The sequence below is a fragment of the Crocuta crocuta genome, unplaced genomic scaffold, assembly GCF_008692635.1.
Source record: "Crocuta crocuta isolate KB4526 unplaced genomic scaffold, BGI_CrCroc_1.0 scaffold223, whole genome shotgun sequence".
Taxonomy (NCBI): domain Eukaryota; kingdom Metazoa; phylum Chordata; class Mammalia; order Carnivora; family Hyaenidae; genus Crocuta; species Crocuta crocuta.
This window is the reverse complement of record NW_027529426.1, coordinates 5862770-5884551: the sequence shown is the minus strand read 5'-3', so window position 1 is coordinate 5884551 and position 21782 is coordinate 5862770. Positions and strand designations below refer to the sequence as shown.

At 42.2% G+C, this 21782-nt stretch overlaps 1 protein-coding gene across 1 annotated transcript in view; it reads left to right on the top strand.

Moving 5' to 3' along the window:
• The window catches only part of NWD2 (NACHT and WD repeat domain containing 2), a 114254-nt gene that overhangs the window by 3646 nt on the left and 88826 nt on the right, over nt 1–21782 (top strand). The window contains exon 3 of the mRNA XM_077758864.1: nt 16817–16933. Coding sequence (XP_077614990.1) covers nt 16817–16933 — 117 coding nt within the window. The remainder of the gene's footprint in view (nt 1–16816; nt 16934–21782) is intronic.

Below are 21782 nucleotides of genomic sequence, written 5' to 3'. Positions count from 1 at the left end.
AAGACTCAGACACTCCTTGGGGACTCCATTACTATAGAGAAAGAGATGTGGCCAGGCATGGTAATCCCATCTTTGAGTTTGTTTGGATTTGCATTACTTTATTTTGTAGAGGGAAGGAGTTGTTGAGCTACAGACTAGCCTGCGTACAACATGGTATTAAGATTAGCTGAGTGGGAAAAGATGAAAATATATTTTCTAAATTATAAGCTGGCCCAGGAAAAGAGAGATAAAGCCAAAGGAAACTGTAGAAGGCAAGGTCCATAGAGTCAATTGACAGCAAGGATCATTCAAGGCAGGTGCATTGAAAGGGTCTTTGAGGGGCACCTGGGTGGCTTAGTCGGTTAAGCGTCCGACTTTCACTTCGGTCATGATCTCGCGGTTCGTGGGTTCGAGCCCCGCGTCGGGCTCTGTGCTGACTGCCAGCTCAGAGCCTGGAGCCTGTTTCGAAGTCTGTATCTCCCTCTCTCTCTGACCCTCCCCTGTTTACGCTGTCTCTCTCTCTTGCCTAGAAATAAATAAAAATTAAAAAAAAAAAAAAAAGAAAGGGTCTTTGAGATGCTGGGCAGCAGTGGAAGCCACACTGGGCACAGAAGAGCTGAGACTGAAGGCCAGCTTCCTACTGTGACTCCTTTAGTCCAGAGTCTGAAACGGGGGTGGTGACCACTTCTGGGTGGCTGTGTTTGGAATGAAAATTTGCTAGGTCACATTTGCTTCCCATCTTCTGAGCTTAACAGGAACTCAAATATGTAATACCTGAATCTTCCAACAATATACTTTCTAGTATAATGTCTTGTAGTAAGTTGTTTATAGATATTCCTAAGAATATGTTTTCTAATGAGATGGTTTTCTTCTCTCAAGTGCAAGAAAATATGATGCTAGAATCTTCGTGAAAACAAAAACAAAAACAATCTACCTGTATAGGACTCTGGATTTTGTCTTTGGCTGTGCATTCAAGCCAGAAGAAATGAATTTCCTAGATTTACTCAAATATACATCGATCTCTTTTATGCTTCCTTTTCCTTTGTTTATGCTGTCCTTTTCACCTGCGGTGCTCTGCAACGTGCCTCTTCCCTTGCTTCACCCGCTAAGTCCTCATTAAGAAAAATTCTTTTTAATGTTTCTTTATTTTTGAGAGAGGGAGACACAGTGCGAGTGGGGAGGGGCAGAGAGAGAGGGAGACACAGAACCCAAGCAGGCTCTAGGGTCTGAGCTGTCAGCACAGAGCCCGATGTGGGGCTCGAACTCAAAAATGGTGAGATCAGACCTGAGCTGAGGTCAGACACTTAACCGGCTGAACCACATAGCCAGGTGCCCCTAAGTCCTACTCATTCTTAAGACTGTTCCTATAGATCTTAGTCACATGCCCCTCCTTCTGATCACAGCCCGGTAGCTATGTGTCCTCCGGGTGGTTCCTTGAACACTTCAAGCCCACTCCCATTTAAGGTTTTTGCCCTGGCTGTGCTTTCTCTGTAAGAATTTTCACCTCCTCATCTTCACATGGGAGCTTTCTTCTTGTTCTTCAGGTCTCCACAAAAAAATGCCACTTCCTAGCGACGCAGTCTAAAGTAACCACCTAGGAAACTTCTTTTATATCACCCTATAGTAGTTATTTGCGTAGCATGTCTCAATACTGGGCATTCTCTTTTTTTCACATATTGGCTTGCTTATTGTTTCTCTTCTACTAGGTTGTAAGTTTCACAAGAACAGCAACTTAGCTGCCTTCATGACTGCTACACTCCTAGTTCTAGAATAGCGCGGACACATAGTAAAGCTCTGTAGGAATGTGTTGAACCAAGTGAATGCCTTTCTGAGCATATGAATGAATGAAGTCTCAGGCCAAATATTACTTATTTCAAGAAGCTTTCTCTGATCCTCTGGCCCCTCCTAGGATATGCCATGTACCCTCCTATTTGATCCCCTATAATCCTAGGCATAACTCTCAATAATGCATTCAGTTTGTTCAAGAAGAATTTGTTGACCATTGAACACCTGACAGCCAAGTGCTGGGAACACAAACCAATCAGACTCTCGGCTTGTGGAGCTGCCAATATTGTTGGGGGAGGCAGACCGTAACTGTAAATCCCAGTGGTTACAGATGTGTCTTCTTGAGTAGATAAGGGGGTTAGGGAATGCCAGGTAGCCAGAGAAGGACTCTGGGATAAGACAACCTTTGAACAGAGGTCTATAGAAAATGAAGGAGCAAGTCATGCAGATGCCTTGATAGGAGAATTCCAGGCATAGGCAACCAGGAAAAGTGTCTGAGGTGGGAACACATGTAGAATATTCTAGGAACAGTAAAGAAGCCAGGTGTGGGTAGAGAGGCGTAAGAGAAATAATTGTAGGAGAGGACATCAGATGCAAATCATATGGGACCTTGTGGGGCAAGATTAAGGACTTTGATTGTACTGAGTAAGAAGGGAAAGGAGGACGTATAGGACTTAGATGTAAGAGAGTCACTCAAGGGGCCCCTGGGTGGCTCAGTTGACTAAGCGTCCGACTTCGGCTCAGGTCATGATCTCACAGTTTGTGGGTTTAAGCCCCACATAGGACTCTGTGCTGACAGCTATGTCAGAGCCTGGAGCCTGCTTCGGATTGTGTGTCTCCCTCTCTCTCTGCCCCTCTGCTTCTCATTCTCTGTTTCTCTCTGTTTCTTAAAAATGAATTAATGATCAAAAAGTTTGAGAGTCACTCCAGCTCTGTGAAGACACTGGAATGGGGGTGGGAGAAAAGGTAGAAGCAGGAGGGCAGTGCGAGTTAAGAAATGATAGTGGCAGGGACTCGAATGAGCGATGGAGAGAATGAGACATCTGGTGAGGTAAAGTTTTCATCATCTGCCTGTACGCTCTGCAGGTTCTCAGGATTGGAATTGTGTCTTACTCATCTTATCCCAGCGATGAGTCAGGTGTCTGGCACATAGTAGACTGTTGAGTTAAATATTTATTAAATTGGTAGAATACAGTTACATTTTACACAAGGCGCATGCGCTCTCGCTCTCTCACACACACACACACACACGCACGCACGCCTGTTGGGCAGCCTTTTCTCTGCTGTTTCCTTAATTTTTTCGTTTAAACTAAGATATTCATTCATTCATTCATTCATTCATTCTTAGAGCATGCCCATGTGTGCAAGCAGGGGAATAGTACAGGAAGAGAGAGGGAGAAAATCTTAAGCATGCTCCATGCCCAGTGCAGAGCCGGATGTGGGTCTCAATCTCACAAAATGTGAGATCATGATCTGAGCCTCAATTAAGACCCGAATGGACGCTTTACTGACTGAGCCACCTAGGCGGCCCTAAACTAAGATAATTAATGAAAAAGATGGACTCTCTGATTGTGAACTCCACTTAATTCTTTGTGTGATATACACAAGTTGGTTGCTGCATCAGAGACAGAAACAGCTGAATGGAAAGAACGTCAAGCCCACTCAGAGCAGAGACACACACATGGCTTCAGCAGAGGACAAGGTGTTTAAATTATACGTTATTTGATTTGCCAGCATTAAGTAAATGCTCCCTGTTACAGAGAAGAGGATAGAAAGGGAGAACAAGGGGACTAGACTGGGAAAAATACAGATTGGGGCAAAAACTAGGTGGTGCAAGCCCCAGGGATTATAATCGTATCCTCTGGTGCCATCCGTTCTTGCTTTCTCATGTCTCTGCTCCATTCCCACCGTGAGGACCCTGGCCTGACCCTCGTTGCTGCAAAAATTGGCTGAATGAAAAGCATCTTCACTGAGCTTGCTCCCTGCTTACAGCCAATTGGTTGCACGTCCTCAAGGAAGAGACTCGTTCCCACCTATTTTTAAGTCCGCAGGGCCTGGAAGAGTGTTTAACGTTTCCTGGGGTTTAGCAAAACCCTGTTGAGCAGAACTGCCTACACCATTGCCCTGCGTGAGGTTTTCTGTTCATCACCACCAGGGCCATCTTCCCCAAATGTCATATCATGGGTTCCTTTGCTGAAAAGCTTTTTTAATGGCTCCCGGTGGCCTGCGGGGGTCGCTCTTTACTGTGACTCAGCTGTGTCTCCAAGTTCATCTCTCATGCTCCCCAACACACACATGTGCTCCAAGCCTATCCTTGGAGCACATCCTACAGGGTGCTCATTCTTGACTTTAAAGTCTCATTTGCTAGATCTCTTTCAGTTCTCCCTCTTATCAGAAATACCCTTTCTCAGGGNGGAGCCTGTTTCAGAGTCTGTGACTCCCTCTCTCTCTGACCCTCCCCTGCTCACGCTGTCTCTCTCTCTCCTAGAGATAAACAAAAGATTAAAAAAAAAAAAAAAAACCCTTTCTCTTCCCCACTCCTGCCTTCAAAATGCAGCTCAAGGCCTGCCTTTCTCAAAAAGTCTTTCTTTCTGATTTCCAAATATGCCCTGCTTCTACTCTGTGAACTCCTAACTCCGCCCCGCCCAGCCCCCACTGGGACTCTGAGACAGCAGGAAGCCAGGTTAGGGCAGGAACCTCTGGAGGGGGTGCTTGACTCATAGAAACATAGGACACCTCCATTTTGAAAGTGATTTTTGTTGGGAGTCCAGCCATTCAATTCCATATCATTTTCTCAAGTATATCTCCTCACCTAGGTGGCTCAGTCAGTGAAGCATCTGACTTAGGCTCAGGTCCTGATCTCACTGTTCACGAGTTCAAGCCCTGCATCAGGCTCTCTGTTATCAGCACAGAGCCTGCTTCAGATTCTTTGTTCCCCTCGCTCCCTGCCCTTCTCCCACTTGTGTGCACACTGTCTCTCAAAAATTTAAAAAAACAAAAACCTTCTGATAGCCAGCTTCTTCATGGCATCTAGTATTTATCTCACTTTATCTTATTCAGTAACGTTTATAAAACTGTTCTTTTTCTTCACCTTTAACATCCAGTAAACCCTGCGTGTTTTTCATCTTTTGGCCCCCAGTAAGAGTGCTGTCTTCTCCCTAAGCTGGTGCCTGTGAGTGATGCCCCTGTCCGCATATCCTGCTCTCTCCCCTCCAGAGTTACTTGAAGTCTCTCTTTTTAGAATGTTAATATATGTGAAATGGAAGCCATCCCTCCCCTTTTTTTTCCAGTTTCTCAATTGCTATTGTTCTCTCATCTTCAAAACTTCAGAATCTTACCTTCCAGTACATCATTCACCCTTTATAATCTACAGACTGCCCCCATTCCTGTTGATTTGCCTGCCACAGTGTTTCTTACAAGTTCAGCTATTCCTGCCATTTCACAAGGCTCTGTCTTTATTCAGCCTTCCGTTTCTTAGTCGCTGAAGGCCTAGGGCATTTTCCCATTCCCTTCCTGCCCTGGACATGTGTCTTCTGGTCCAGACTATCCACATCTGCTCAGATCATCTTTTGGACGAGTAGATTTAATTCATTCTAAGATGTATTTTTTTTTTTCACATTTTTACTTCCCAGAAATCAGAAATCACCTTACAAATAAAAGGTGTAATTGACCTGGTGTAATTGACAGTGTATATCTTTCTTTTTTTTTTTTTTTTTTTAAGGAACATACAATATTGGAGCAGCCTACAGCTCATGATGTTTTGGATTCAGTAAAATACAGTACATTGTGTCATTGATGGAGTGTCATGGAAACAGCATGGATTTTTCTGTTAGAAAGACTAGGATTCAAATGCTGGGTCTGCAGATGACCAGTTCTGTGCATCTAAGCAAATTGCTTGATTTCTTTGACACGGTTGACCCTTCCGTAAAATGAATGGGGTTGGTGTTTATCTTCCCAGATTGTTTTTGAAAGGTCATGAGCCCCTGGCATGTGGAAGGCACTCTGCCAATGTTCATTTGTTCCTGCCTCCCACCCTTTTAAGTCTTTTCTCCACATTAAGAACCCGGTGTAATGAAATTATTTATGTACATTTTCTTTTGCGTTTCTGAGTACAGTAGAAGACTTCTGACCAGAGGCCTCTATCTGTCTGAGGGGTGCTCAGTGTCTGGTGCAAAAGCAATGTAAGTGGGAAGAAGAGTCAGGACATAGTGTGTCGCATACAAGAAAAACCAAAAGCTTAAAAATCAGGCTGTTGGCTTGAGAGAAGACTTTGCTAAATTCGTTTAGTCCTTTAGCACATCAACCAGCTCTGTGGGACTCTGAGCCTGGAGATCTAAAGGGTAGAGAAAAGGGCCCAGTTTGTCCCTAAGGCAGACCCAGAACCTCCCCTGTGCAGTCTCTGGGCGGGTGGCAGAAGGAGAGAGAAAAGCAGAGTCAGAAGACACACTTGTCCCTTCCTTCCCCTGCGTTCTGCTTCAGAAAAGGGGCCGGGGTTAGATAGGTGAAAATAAGTGGGTGGATAGGTGGCACTGAGGGTACTTGCCTGTACTCTCTACTTGGGACTCTGGAAAGAGATGGCTGGACAGTAACTACCCTTCCCCGACCTGGGCATGTCCACGTTATGGCCATGGCAGCAAGGGACCATGAGGCTTAACTTTCCCAGGCTGCTCTCAGTTATTGCGTGTCACATACTCTGAGTTCAGAGCCAGTGCTGGTCTCCACGACGGGAAGAGGAGGCCACACAAAAGGCCCATGGTGAAGAAACTAGATGGAGTACAGGCCCGAGGCTCAGGGCAGCTCCTCCACAGCAGGGAAGCGGGGGAGTCGCCTGAGGCTCTGACCAAGCTGAGAGGGAAAGACCAGTCCCTGGGCGACCTGATGCCAGCAGCCAGCAGGCATCACCTGGGGGCCATGCCCACACACTCATGTTTCCCCTTCAGGATAGGAGGTCACCTGGATATTAGCATAGGGAAAAGAAGCAGGGGAACAGGGAAGCCAAGTCTTTTGAGAGACTCGGCATTTTGATCCAAGAGAGAATAAGCACTTAATAGAGTCTCGGAAAACATCAGTTTAGACTAAGGTTTAAATTGGGTAGAACTGAATGCTCACTCTCTCATGTAGCCAGAGGGTGCAGACTTGAACAGGAGGCACAAACTAGTCTCAGACAAAATTGAGAAGCAGTGTTCTCTGTGCACATCCAAGTTGTAGGTTAAGTGTAATTCCGGGAGTCTTACGTTGCCTTCACCTCACTAATGATTACTGAACTGAGCAATCGCTTGGTCTTGCACTGAAGGTGCATCCACGGTTGCCTCCACCTTCTCTCCCTCCACCACCTCTCTCTCCACCACAGCCCTCCCTATTCTGTTGATCCCAGTCTCCTCTGTGCTGATTTTTTTCTTTCCCGCCGTCCTCCTGCTCACAAATCTCAAAATGTCTTTGCCTCCCAAGTTGCCAGAATACATCATCAGCTTTATAATTGACAGGCTATGTTGTGATGCCCCTGGTTTTTTCTCCATGTTGTCAACTGATTGCCCTTTTCCATTTCCTGTTAATCAAACGCATGCTTCTTTCTCAAGTGAAATGCATATCCTCTCATTGAATTAGACGTCGTTTCACTCAGGCCAGCACTTCAGTTTGTCTGGCTCACTTCGCATTTCATTTCTGCCCATCAGTGCCTGGACAGGTCTAAACCAACTTGCTATTCCATGGAAGTATTATAAGCATGTGACATCATCCTCCCATCCATGAGCCAGTTGGTTACAAGAGGGAAGGAAGATGAATAGAGATGAGAAAGAGCAGGAAAGCAGTATGTCATAACTGACCTTCATTGTTCCAGTGTGATTGTAACTGTTGGCTCGCCATTTCTGCAGCATGGAGCAGCCCTTCTGGAATTCTCCTGCCTGACTTCCCAAGACAGTATTAATCGTTCCTCCTGTACCTGGTGTGAACAGACAATCTTCTGCCTCATATTTCTCCTAAATATAGAGCAGTGGCACTGTGGGGAGCTCCAGAATTTACTGGAGGAGCTATACTTTGCTGAACTTTTAATTCTGCTAAATTGTGGCTGGCTGATTACCCCAACGCGGAAAATCACCCAGGAAGATTAGTCCTGCAGTAAGCAGAATGAGAGATCCTCATTTGCAGGTGACATTTACGTGTCCCAGTTGGGTACAATCACCGTGAAGTCTTTCTCACATTCTTAACACAAGGCACCTATTTCTTCCCATCCTCATTTTTTATTACACTAGAGAGATGAGACCTTTAAATAAGACAGGACCGTAGAAGGAGCACTCTTATTTAAGAGTTCTGATTTGTCAGTATTTACTTATAAACCATTGAAAAAGTAACTTGAGCTTAGTTTTCTTTTCTGTAAAACGAAGCATTTCTTCTACTTGATCTGTATTTTCTTTTGGCTCCCACAGTTAATGATGCTGTGACCTCATCCTCATCAGATGGACAGACTGTCACATCTGTTTTTGTAGGGCTGTTCTATCTAGAAGTCCCTCCGAAGAATAGCCTCCTGTGCATTTTAACCTTCAAGTCCAGATTTCCTCACTAATGTCTCACCCTCAAGTCCTCAGGGGCAGATGTAGGTCGTTGGTCTCATGGGCCTCATTTATTTATTCACAGACATTGATTGAGCCCTTGCACTGCACTAGGCACAGTTGTGGGTGCAGCAGATACCATAGTATTGAGAAGGAGCCTAGTCTCTGCCTTCATGGAGTCATGAATAGTAACGAACAGAGTGATGCTGGGTGCAAAGGAAATAACAGGGTGCCCTGGGCATGCGCAATGGGAGGCTTCATCAGGCCTTGAGGTCTCAGTCCAGCTGCTGAGAAGCTGATGTGTAAGCTGAACGATGAGTAGATGGAGATGCCTATGTTGAAAAGAATTTTCAGGCAGAAGGAACATATTTTCATGGGCAAATTTGGAAAAGAACTTTAACATTATGTTGTACTCACTGCCTACCAAGCACTTACCCTAAGTGCTGTGTGTACATAAACTTGTTTAATCATTGCTCTGAGTCTAGTCAGTAAATTCCATCTTCTCCATTTTATTGCCTGAGGACACTTATAAATCCAGAAGCAAATAACTGCTAGAGATCTCACAGCTAGTAAGCAGCAGAGTCAGGATTTGACCCAAGGCAGTGTGGCCCCAGTGTCTACGCTCTTAATCACTGCACCAAAAAGCCTCTTACGTTCACAAAAACATATATGGGTAGGTACAGGTATGTAAATATAAGCATCTATGTAAATATATGTGTATGAATGTACATTTCAGTATATATTTATACACTTGTACAAATGCACATGTGAAGGGCATATACATAGCTAGAACATGAACAGTGAGGGAGAACATGGTATGAAATGACGGTGGGGGAGTTAGGTAGGGACTAGATCATGGAGGATCTCATAAAGCAGGCCAGGGATTCTAGAGCCTATCTTCAGGCTGATAGGGAGCATGGGAAGTACCATAAAGTTAACAGCCCAGGTTCAAATCCCACCTCTATACTTGTGACCTGGGGCTTTGCACAAGTTACTTCTCTGTGCCTCAGCTTTTTCATTTATAGAGGAGAGATGGTATCACGTCTATCTCATAAGTTTGAGGAGTAAATAAGTTACCCTATATAGTGTCTGGTAGAGTAGGAGGAAATCTTCGCTCTGGTGATCATATATGCATTCTAAAAAGCTCCCTCTGGCCCCATGTCAGGCTCTGTGCTGACAGCTTGGAGCCTGGAGCCTACTTCAGATTCTGTGTCTCCCTCTCTCTGCCCCTTCCCCTGCTCCTGATCTGTCCCTCTCTCACACAAAAATAAAGATTAATTTTAAAAAAAATCTAAAAGCTCCCTCTGCCCGCCGTGTAGTGAATAGATTAGAAGGAGCAAGGATGGAAGCAGGAAGATAACGTAGGGAGTCACAGTAGCAAGACAGGCACAGGTGCGCTCAGGTGCGGTGCTTGCTGAAATCCCAGCGACGGGAAGAGCCGCCTTTGGGTCTTTCCCTTAGGTACCTGCTTTGTGGCCAGTTTCCTGCCACCAAAGGACCTCGATCCCTGGTCGCAGCCTGACTGCGGTTCCTTTATGGAGTGAGCTTCTGCTCCATGCACACTGCATTATAGCTTGCAGCTCTTTCTCTGCCTCCAACAACCCCTGGCCCCCTCTCTCTGCCTCCACATTCGTTAGTCCCGAAAAGTTAGAGGTGCTGCCTTACTCCATGGTCTAGTTTTCTTCACTATCCCATCATAATTGTTAGGGCTGTCCAGAGGCTCAGTCTCCGAGACACAGAGGCCTCAGGTGTGAGCACTTAGTCCTCGTGAGGCTTTGGCTGAGGCGTCATCCTATATCATAGTATTGGAGCCTCTTCTGGCGAATGTGTATGACCACTTGGGACAGCCAGTCCTCTTGGGACTTGATTTAGCACCTGACTTTCCCAGAAAAGTTCCATCTTAGTCACGGCACCATGTCTTTGCCCTGTATCTCACAATCAAGAGAATAATTGCAAAGTAATGTAAAGTTGCTATAGTTCTAGTAAAAGTGTGGCCAAGGATGATGTGGAGATGAAGAGGGTTGTTTTTCTTGTATCTTATGCATCTTAGGGAAGTCATTCTAACCAGAGCGAGAATAGCCATACCTGTACACCACACCTCACCACAGATAAGCAGTATCTGGCAGACTCCTCCCTGTTTACATTCTCCTGCAAGATGAACATTCCAGTAACAGGACACAACTAAATCCAAATCAAATGAGTGCTATATTGACCTTGGAAGTTAAGTCCACAGCACAGTAATGTTGCCCTTGTTCAAAACTTTCTGACCTGCTATGTGTTCTTTTGAATATTTTTGGTGGTGACAGATTTTAATCCCTTTAATAGGTTTGGTTTTTTTAAAAGAGCGTAAGGTCTTTTAAAAGCCATGTCTTACAACATAAAGGCCAGTAAGGCTGGGAAAATACCATTTTTAATAAAAACAAATCTGAAGATAGAATGACAAGAGTTTTTCTCAGTATGAAATAGGATAACTCCTACAGAGGAAATGCCTGGGCACTGGCAGAATCATTAGAATGAACGTTTTAATTACTTTGAGAAACTGCCTTTGTTTCGGTTCTTTGTTTATTCAAAACCGAAATCGGTCGTATTGTCTCAGTAGTTACATTCTTGTTTTGCATTCAGGTGGTGTCATATGATAGCATGGGAAACTCGAGAAAGAACCTATTTTGGAAAATATTTAAATTCAAAGGCTGTTTCTGAAGAAGTGATAACATGAAGCCATTGTAAATGCCAATTTGACCTTTTTTCTGGTAAATCATAAGGTGATCATTGGTTTCTTACAGGCTGCTTTAGTATTTGTTTGGCAGTCTAGGTATTTAAATGGTTATGTTTGGTTCAAGCAGCCACATTTGTTAGGACCCTTATTTGCCGGCTTTTTGTTTTCAGACCAATTCAGCACATGATAAATTAGCTTCCCTAAGAATATTTTAAAGCAAGTTAGATGGTTTTAAGTACAAAAAGATAAAATCAAATTACTTTCCTGAGTGCTTATACTTCATGATGAAATAAGTAAAGGCACATAAAATGTGCTGTCAACAAGTTAGTATTCCAATAAATAGTAAATTAGATTCGGTGTCTGCAGTGCCTGGACATTAGGCTAAAAGCTAAACTAATTTCTGTAAGTATATAATAAATCTTGTCTTGGTTGGGCACTTTGGATTCCAACCACTTTTTGCCAGTTATTGATCATGCGGATATGTGGCAGATTCGCCTGCCCAAAATGGTGTTTTGTGTTGCGTAAGTTGGATGTTTATTTATTTCCTCTCTGCCTTCATGGTTACTTGATTTTACTTTTTTTCATCATTGTCTGCCCATAAAGATGTTTGAGAAAGAATAATTTAAGGGAGAAAAGCTGGAAGGAGTAGAATTTTGAACAAAGTGACCAAAGTAAGGAGATGTGGCATTAGACAGCCCTGGATGAGGGCCACGGTGGCCAAACTTTAAGGAAGTAACAGGTGCAAAAATTATTACAAAAGACTTCCATTGGTGGCAAATAAGTCATGTGTCTCTTAGGCTTCTATTTAAAAATACAAGCAAAAGCCTTGTTTTGACTCTTACCTGTTAATTTGTTCCACATATTTTTATTTAAATCTTATTGTTGACTCTTAAATAGGTGCTTGATTTAGACACCTGTTGTTGCACTTAGTTCTGCTGTGAGTTGGGGACAGAAGACCTGTAGAAAATTACAGTACTAAAGAGGTGCACAAAGTATCATTGAGACATAATTCAGTTCACCACCACAAAGTTCTCCCACTTAAAGTGTGTAGTTCAGTACTTTTTAGTGTAGTCAGAGTTGTGTAAGCATTACGATTTTAGAATAGTGTCATCACTTCAAACAAAAGTCCTATGCCCTTTAGCTGCCACTCTCAAGTCAGCCTATTTCCCTCCCTCCCTGCACTAGGTAACTATTAATCTATTGTTTTTCTCTGTAGATTGCACATTCTAGACATTTCATATACATGGAATCACACAACAGATTTCTTTGTGGCTGGCTTCTTAGAGTGTTTTCAAGTCTCATCCATGTTGTAGCATCAGTATTTCACTACTTTTTATTTCCAAATAATATTCCATTTGTAGATCTGTTACATTTATCCGTTGATCCCTTGATGGACATTGGACTGTTTCTACACTTTAGCTATTATGAATAATGTTGCTATGAACATTTATATGCAAGTGTTTGTGTGGACATGTTTTCACTTATCCGGGAGAACTTATCTGGTAGATCATGTGGTAATAACTCTGTTTAACTGTTTGAGGAACCGCCAGGCTGTTTCCCAAAGTGACTGCACCATTTTTTATTCCCACTAGCAATGTATGACACTGTTCCACATTTTCATTAACACCTGTTAATTATCCATCTTTGTTAGGACAGCCATCCTAGTGGGTGTGAAGTGTTATCTCATTGTGGTTTTGATTTGCATTTCCATGATGACATTGAACATCTTTTCATGTGCTTCTTGACAATCTACATATTCTGTGAAGAAATGTCTACTCAGATCTTTTGTCCATTTTCAATCAGCTTGTGATCTGATTATTGAATTGTAGGAGTTCCTCATGTATTCTAAATACAATTCCATTGTCAAATAGGGTCCTCATTTTTTTTTTAATGTTTGTTTATTTTTGAGAGCGAGCGAGCACACATGAGCAGGGGAGGGGCAGAGAGAGAGGGAGAGAGAATCCCAAGCAGGCTCCATGCTGAGTGGAGCCCCACATGGGGCTCGATCCCACAACTGCAAGATCATGACCTGACCCCATATCAAGAGTTGGACACTTCACTGAGAGACCCAAGCGCCCCTCTTCTCACTTTCTTGCTCTTACCTTTTGAAGCATTAAACTTCGATTTTGAAGAGGTCCAACTTCTCTCCTTTTTATTTTGGTTGCTTGTACTTTGCTATCATATCTAAGAAACCATTGTCATATCCCCGGTTACAAAAATCTAACCCTATGTTTTCTATAAAACTAGTTTTAATTCTCAAATTTATGTCTGATCTATTTCAAGTTAATTTTCATATATGACGTGAGGTAGGGTGTCAAACGTCATTGTTTTCTATGTGGATACCCAGTTGTCCCACTACCTTTTGTTGAAAATATGATTCGTTCTTCATTGAATTATTTTGGCACCCATATTGAAATCTGTTGACCTTAAGTGTGAGGATTTATTTTATTCCATTGAATATCCTTATGCCAGTACTACACTGTCTCAATAATTGCACCTTTGTAGTGAGTTCGAATCTGGAAGTGAGAGTCCTCTTACTTCGTTCTTCCTTTACAAGTTGTTTTAGCTATTCTGGGTCTCTTGAATTCCCGTACGGGTTTTAGGAGCAGCTTGTCAATTTCTGTAAGTAAGCCAGCTCGAGTTTTATGGTGATGGCAGTGAAACTAAATATTAATTTGGGGAGTATTGCCATCTTAAGTTTCCCAGTTCGTTGACTTGGGATGTCTTCCAGTTTGTCCAGATCATCTTTAATTTCTTTCAATAGTGCTTTGTAATTTTGAGGGTATAAATTTTACATTTCTTTTGTTAAATCTATTTCCTAAGTTTTTTTTTTACTCTTTCTGATGCTCTTTTAAATGGGATCGTTTGCTCATTGCTAGTGTAAAGAAGTACATTGGGTTTTGGCTCAACTCAATGGTTCCAACACTTTTTAGTGGTTTTTTAAAGGATTTGTAATATATAAGATCATGTCATCTACGAATAAAGATAGATCTACTTCTTCTTTTCCTATCTGGATGCATTTTATTTCTTTTTCTTGCCTAATTGCCCTGGCTGGAACATCCAGTACAGTGTTGAATAGAAGTGGTGAGAATGGATATCCTTCCCTTGTTCCTAATCTTCAGGGGAAAGCTTTCATTAGTAAGTAGGCTGTTACATAGTTTTTTCATATATGCCCTTTATTCGGGTAAAGATAGTTAATTTCTATTCCTAGTCGTTTTGTGTTTTATCATAGTGGGGTGTTAGATTTTGTCAAATGTTGTTTCTATATCTGTTAAGATTGGTCATTTGATTTCTTTTTTCCTATTGATATATAGTGTATTGTATTAGTTAATTTACTGATGCTAGGCCCACTTTGCATTCCTGGAATAAATGCCACCTAGTTGTGTCATGTAATATTTTTTACATGTTACCGGATTAGGTTTTCAAGTATTCTTGAATATATTTGAGTATTTTAGAATCTTTTCCTTTTGTTTTATATTCATGAGATACTGCTCTGTCATATTTTTATACTTTTGTCTGCCTTTAGTACAAGGATCACACTGGTCTCCTAGAATAAATTGGGAAATGTTTTCCCTTCTAATTTTTGGAAGACTGAAGAATTGAAAGAGTTCACCTGTGCATTCATCTGAACCTATGCTTTTCTTTTAAATTCCTATTTAATCTCTTTTCACATTTCTGTTCACACTTTCTGATTTGTCTTGAGTCTATTTGCATGACCTTTCTCTCTCTAGGTATTTTTCTATTTCATCTAAGTAATCTAATGCATTGGCATATAGTTGTTCGTAGTATTCTCTAATAATCCTTTATTTCTATAAGGTCAGTAGTAATGCCTCTCTCTCACTTGTGATTTTGGTACTTTGAGTTTCTTTTTTTTTTTTTTGTTAATCCAGCTAAAGTTTTATCCATTTTGTTCAGAGAACCAACTTTTGGTTTCATTGGTTTTCTCTTTTGGTTTATTATTTTCTTTAATAATTTTTTCACAATATTTGTTATTTTCTTCATAGTTATTTTAAGGCACATCTTATCCAAATCTACTTATGATTTATACCAACTTAATTTCATTGAGTTTACATACTCCCTTATAACTATTCCCTTTTTGGACTGTTCTATATGTTCCAAATCCAATTACATTGTTATATTTTATATAATTGTATGTCATTTAAAGATGAGAAGAAACAGGTATACACTGATAGCATTTGTTACATCAACCTTTATATTTACCATTTCTTTTTCTATTCATTTGTTCTAAATCAGACCTTTCCTCAGACATATACAAATAGTGTCAGCCAAAAGGATAGAGAACAGATTCTTTGAATGACTGTCAGTCTGTGCGTGGCACAACGGAGAGTTATTCACGTTGCAGATCTCTGTGTTAGACAGTTTATTGGTAGATGGCCAAAAATGTCTTGTCCTGGTAATCTCAATAATTCACAGTTCTGCCAAATTAAAGTGTCTGTTACAGTGAAGTATTCTGTATCTGTGCTTTCCAACATGAGAGTCAGTAGCCACATGTGGCTATTGAGTATTCAAACAGTTAATTTTAATTTATATTTAATTTTAAATGGCCAAAGCTATAGGCTCTCATATAGGACACCAAAGTTCTCATCTCAGATGACCCCTTCCTCATTACTGTGATTACACTTTGTAAAGTAGATTAAAGGGAAGAAACCCTCCCCCCCCCAATATGATAGTTTCATTTATTATGAAACTTACAGACTGAACCATGAGAATATTTTTTTAAGAAGTTGTTACATCTTTGTTAGCCATCTAAACACTCAAATGCACAGAGACAAAGATCTGGTGCAGGCACATGCATGCAGGGCCACGGCCAGGAGACAGGAGGTACACAGGTCCGTGAGATCTCCTTGGAGCACAACTGAGGACACACACTCTGCACCTATGTCTCACTGAATGCCATACAAGGAGCCAGTATGGAGGGGAGGCTCTTTTTCTGCCGTGTGAAACAAGGGAAAGGAAATCTTCAAAGCTACAATTGGAAACATTTACCTTATGCAGAACAGCCGTTGAGTAAAGGGAATGAAACCCATAATGCTCTTCATAGCAGATTTTTCAAAGAGTGTGCTTGCACAAGTTTTTACAGACTCTCAGAATCTTCCCTCATACTCTTTGAAGTAAGGAGATAGAGGATCCTATTATCCTCACTTCTCATTAAGGCATATACCGCCTTTCATTGTTTCCAATACATGTTTCTCAGACATATATTGATGAAAGCCAAACTGCTTTCAGAGAAAACAGACATAAACAAAATGTCTATTCCAGTGGGATAAAGCATGATAAAAAAAAAAAAAAAAGGAAAAAAACCTGTTAGGAAATTTAGATGTTTCCCTCTAGGTCAGTATATATTAATGCCCATTATGGTTTTTCCCTTCTCATATTAAAATACACAGTAACATTATACACTGTATTTTAATTGTCTCAAATCATGCCATAACCCAGGTGCTTCCAGACACTTTTTGAACTCCAGTTACCATTTCAATGTAAGGAAAGTTTGTTCCACAAAACCTCTGATGACATTTAATGTTTCACTTTTCTCTGGGCCCATGTCTATAATAAAGAACAAAAGATGTTATAGTATGCACACCCAGCCCATCATGGGATAAAACAATGTATCTGTTTGAATGGATCTTAAACATAATTTTCCCCCTTAAGGGAAAACATGCAGCGAAGAGGAAAGTTAAAAGTCCTGTTAGCTTGACACTGTAACTAAGAATAAAGGTGATTTAAGCTTTCCTGCAGGTGAATTAATGTTGCATCATCCATTGGTCCCCAGGTCATAGATCTCTACTGGGGCATTGCTGAAGACGAGTGGGACAGCCCCGAGCTCCAGAAGACTCGCATGAAGCAGCTGGAGGAGTGCTTGAAAACTTCTGCAGGTCCATGTTTTGTTGTGGGTATAAAAACACTAATGCTTTATATTAAATTGTAGATGACTGTGAGAATTGTTGTTTGTGATTCTTACGGGACCTTTCATTATTTTAAATGAGGAACAAATCCTGGCTTTTCTCTACCTATTGAAAAACTGTAAACTGTCTCCTTGCCCTAAATGTGGGAGCTTTTCTGTAAGCAGCACTGCAGAGTCATGGTGAATAATTTGCAGTGGTGATCGAAGGGTGACTTGGGCTCAACAGCAGGTTCTCCCACACCTTGTGATCAGCAGTAAGAATTACCGTGTCCGTGTCCAGTAAGTAGCCCGATTTTCCTTACATGGGGTAATATATTACATCAGTGCCTCCCTTTCTCAACACCAGAATTGTTGGCAATTTTTTTTAACATAGTAACTGAAACATTATTAAAGTAATCCTATATAGGACATCAGATCCAGCAATAGAAAGTGATGCCTGATTGGGGGTGGGGGGGGCAGGTGGAATTCTTCGGAGTGATTTTCAGTTAGGTGTTCATTAAAAGCTACAAATTCACAGATTTTTCAAGTGGGACATTATTTTCCAAAATATACACACTCTTCCATGTAAACACAGTGTTAGCATGGGAAGTAGGTCACTCTGCGGCAGGTGATTGTGTAAAATCACTGCCTTAATTTAGCTTAAGAAAGAAGTAGCTGATCCTGAATCCAGACAGATTTTTGCAGTTGATATAGAAGTTGCCCTTCTCAACACAGGATGTTCTGAGGCTAATGGATAAGTCTTAAACTAGCAAATGCTTCAAAGAAAATATACAGTTAAAAGCCTAGGGTTAGTGTGTCAGCAAGAGTTTTTAATATTTATATGCATTTCTATTTATATTCAGCTCCACATAGGATTAGGAAGATAGAGGTGATATCAGATATCCGACCACTCGATAGTGAAGTTCTTACTAAGGATAATAAAGTGCATAAAGGCTCTACAACATTTTTAGTATCAGTTTGTAAATTATTTACTTATTTACCAACTACTTTTCGGGTGCTCCTATGCCAGGAACTGCTCCCAGTCCTGGGGATATGGTAGGTTGGTGCATATGAAATGGTTATTTTGTCTGCCACTTAGGATTTAACCTTAGATTTGGACTAGGAAGGTAAAACTGCCTGCCCTTAAGCAAAAATAATATAAAACCAGGGAGGAGGACAAAACATAAGAGACTCTTAAACATACAAACTGAGGATTGCTGGAGGGGTTGTGGATGGGGAGATGGGCTTAAATGGGCAAGGGGCTTTAAGGAGGACACTTGTTGGGATGAGCACTGGGTGTTCCATGTAGGGGATGAATCACTGGATTCTGCTCCTGAAATCATTATTGCACTATGTGCTAACTAACTTGGTTGTAAATTTAAAAAATATATTAAAAAGATATTTCTACAAAGATGACATTATCTTAGCAGATTGATAAAACTAACCACTTCCAAGAGTTTTAATAAGTATTGGGCAGATAGAAATAAAGAATAAAATGCAAAAACCAAACAAAAAAGTCCCTGCCCTTTAGAGAGTTTGCCTAATGTTCTTAGGTGGGCCCCAGGGGAGAGGGTAGGCAAAAATGAAGGAAATAAGGAAAACAGTAAGTGGTACAGAGAAAAATACAAAAAGGAAGGAGAAGAGGGAAGACCCATGAGGGGAGAGATGTGTTATTTTCGGTAGAGTGGTTGAAGACCAGCCTTACTGATGGTGAGGGGAGATAGGAGGAAGGAGAACCAGGTAGATTTCCAGACCAGGGAGAGGAGTCGGGACCGTGCTTGGCATGTTCAGGGAACAGTTGAGCAAGAGGGGAGAAGACAGGAGAGGAGGCCACATCTTGGGCTTGATCATCTTGAACTTGGCTGCAGAGATTTTGCTTTCCATGACTGGAGAAGCCAGAGTATGTTGAGAAGACTGAAGCGATCTAACCTATCGTTAAGGCCCAGCACGGCTGCCAGGTGTAGCACAGCGGGCAGAACATGGAGCCCCCCTCAGAGCGCTAACGCTGATGCAGTAAGCCAAATGAAAATACATGACTTACGGGATTGAGGAGTGGACATCTAAAAGGTGGCCTGTGGTCTGAACACAACACAGAAAGCCCTGAAAGCCTTGTTAGATATCTGAAGATCTAGTAATGGAAAAGGAATTAAGACTTTTTCCGCGGGTCTTCAGAGGACAAATTAGGACCAGCAGCCAGAAGGAACAAGATGACAGACCTCAGCTGCAAGTGAACAAGTTGGAAGATACAGCATTCGCTGGTTTGGGGGGTCACCTGTCCCTGGGCTCTGACATTTCCTAGCTGCCTGAAAGTGGAGGAGTTTCTTTACTACCCTAAGCCTCAGTTTCTTTATCTGTGACATGGAGATGATGGATAATAATTGTCTGTCTCCTGGGGTCATTTTGAGGATGAAATGACATCCCGAGCACTTTTGTGGTGTCTCTCATACGGCAGTCCATAAGAAGTATTGTATTTGAGTTACCTCTCAAAACTATCTAAAAGATGAAATCGTCCAGCCCAAGTTGTAATGAGTGCACCATTAAGAAACTTGCAGGGGTGCAGTAGAAGAGACTCAGACAGCAGAAGGCAAGTTAGACCAAGTTCGTGATGCCTGGAAAGCCTGACTGGGGAGGTCTGCCCTGGAGAATCACCGTTCTCATGCTGTCCTCATCCACCTCAGAAAGTCAGGACTGAGAGAGACATTCTCCCCTTTTTTCCCCTTCCTTGCAGGGCATCGTACCCAAACTACTAAAATTAGTCATGGCCATTAATTCTCACGATTTGCTGGTAGGGGTGAATAAAGACTGCCGGCTTCAGCATGTTCTCAGAGTAAAGGTTAAGTGAGAGACCATGAGGGACAACTTCATCGAGTGTAAACAAATAATTTATCCCTTCTCCTGCTCCGTGTTGAAACTCAGGGTCACCAGGATGGAACCCTGTGGNGGAAACCAGGCAAGACTTATCTCCCTACTTATAAGAAATAGCACATCTCTTGTGGCCTTTCCATAGTTGTAACTATGGTAACAGCAGGCAGGTATGTGTCGCTTTTGAGCTCCAGTTTCCTTGCCCGGTGCTCCCTTGTGTTCCTTCTAGAAGTCATCATGACCCCTGTGGCTCGCAGAGCATGGCACATATTCTCCTTAGTGGTCAAGTCTTTGGCAGGAAAATTCGCTATTGCTAAATAACAAAGTTTTTTTATTTTCAAAGGCTTCACAAATATCAGCCTTAGGTTAGATGCAGATAAATTCCACAACCAAACAAAGCTTTTTTTAAGTACCTGGGGAACTGAGGCCCAAAGGGAACTTGGACTTAAATGTTTTATGTGCTTAGCTCTTTCCAACTTCCTTTCCTAAAGGTTGTCCTTTGGGATCTGGCCTGAGGCCCTACAGGGAAGAAGGCTAATCCTCCACACCTGTCTGTACATGTCTGATCACAAGGACAGGATGGTCTAAGGTGCCTACACATGTGTCCATTTCCTAGCGGATCTACTTAGGACAGGAAACCTGTCATACTGAGAATACATCCTTTCTTGTAGGAAAGCACATACAGTGGGAAAAAGCCATTCTTTTCATTTCACAACCTGAGTTAGGACCCTGGTTCTGACAGAGTCATTAACTAACTTCACCCTGCTGTAATTACCAGATCCATAAAATGGGGAAATAATAGGGGTGCCTGGGTGGCTCAACCGGTTAAGCATCTGACTTTGGCTCAGGTCATGATCTCACTGTTGTGGGTTCGAGCCCCACTTTGGGCCCTCTGTTGAAAGCTTAGAGCCTGCTTCAGTCTCCCTCTCTCTCAAAAATAAACATACATTTAAAAATGGGGAAATAACTGAACTACAAGCAAATGTAGAGTAAATATCAAAGGTTTGTTGCAGGAACCAAATGTGATAGGAGTTCTTTATAAAGCGATACACAACCGTTAGTTATTACTAAAGCAGGATTTATTTTCAAATGAGAATGAAACGCTTTTCCCCATAATGTACGTTTATGTGATATTGGACATTTCCCCCTTTGAAAATGGTGATGATAGTCTAAATGTAGAAAAGCACTAAGACTCGATTCACACCACCAGGTAATAAAGTCAAATATTACAGGGGTTTTGAGTTCATTCTTAACAAACGCTATAAAATGTAGAGTATATATTCATTTGCTAGATGGGAATTTGCTGGAATTTACTTAGTTGGACCTTGACCTGTTCCCAAGGGGGGGGTTTGACCAGGACTACACTGTTTACAGGAAGACAGCTTACCCTGGAGTCCAGAGTCCTCATCTGCAGAGAGTTGCCTCAGCTCCCACCCCATGTGGGAAGTTTAGCAGAATCTTCCGCACCAACCTGTCCTCCCACTTAGCCCATAAAAACTTGTTATGAAGGGGGAGAGATGGATGCCTTTGAGCAGAGTTCCCGCATCCCCAAACCGCTTCATGATGCATGTTTATGGAGAGGAAGCATTTTCTTCTTGTCATCCTTCCAAATTTGGAGTACCCCAAGAGAATTGGTTGTCACATTTGAGCATTGACTCTGGCCCTTAGGTGAAGGCCTGTCTCTTGGCCAAAGCAGCTGCTGGCTTGAGGAACTGGGAGTTTGAGAAGCTTCCTTAGAGGATTAGAGGAGCCTCCCCCAAGGGTGGCAGAGCTGTAGGGGATGCAGACGGCGTCGCACCACCTTCCCTCAGTCCAGAGTGGGTGACGTGGGGATTTCCTGAGGGAAAGGCATTGGCAGGCTACCCTAGGGGAGTCCCGCCAGGCCTGTGCAGCCAGAACAGGGAGCTCCAGATCCCACCGACTGAGACAGGTGGGAGGTGATTCCATGACTTCACATTCAGAGGGTCATTCCCCATATCTTAGGACAAAGAGA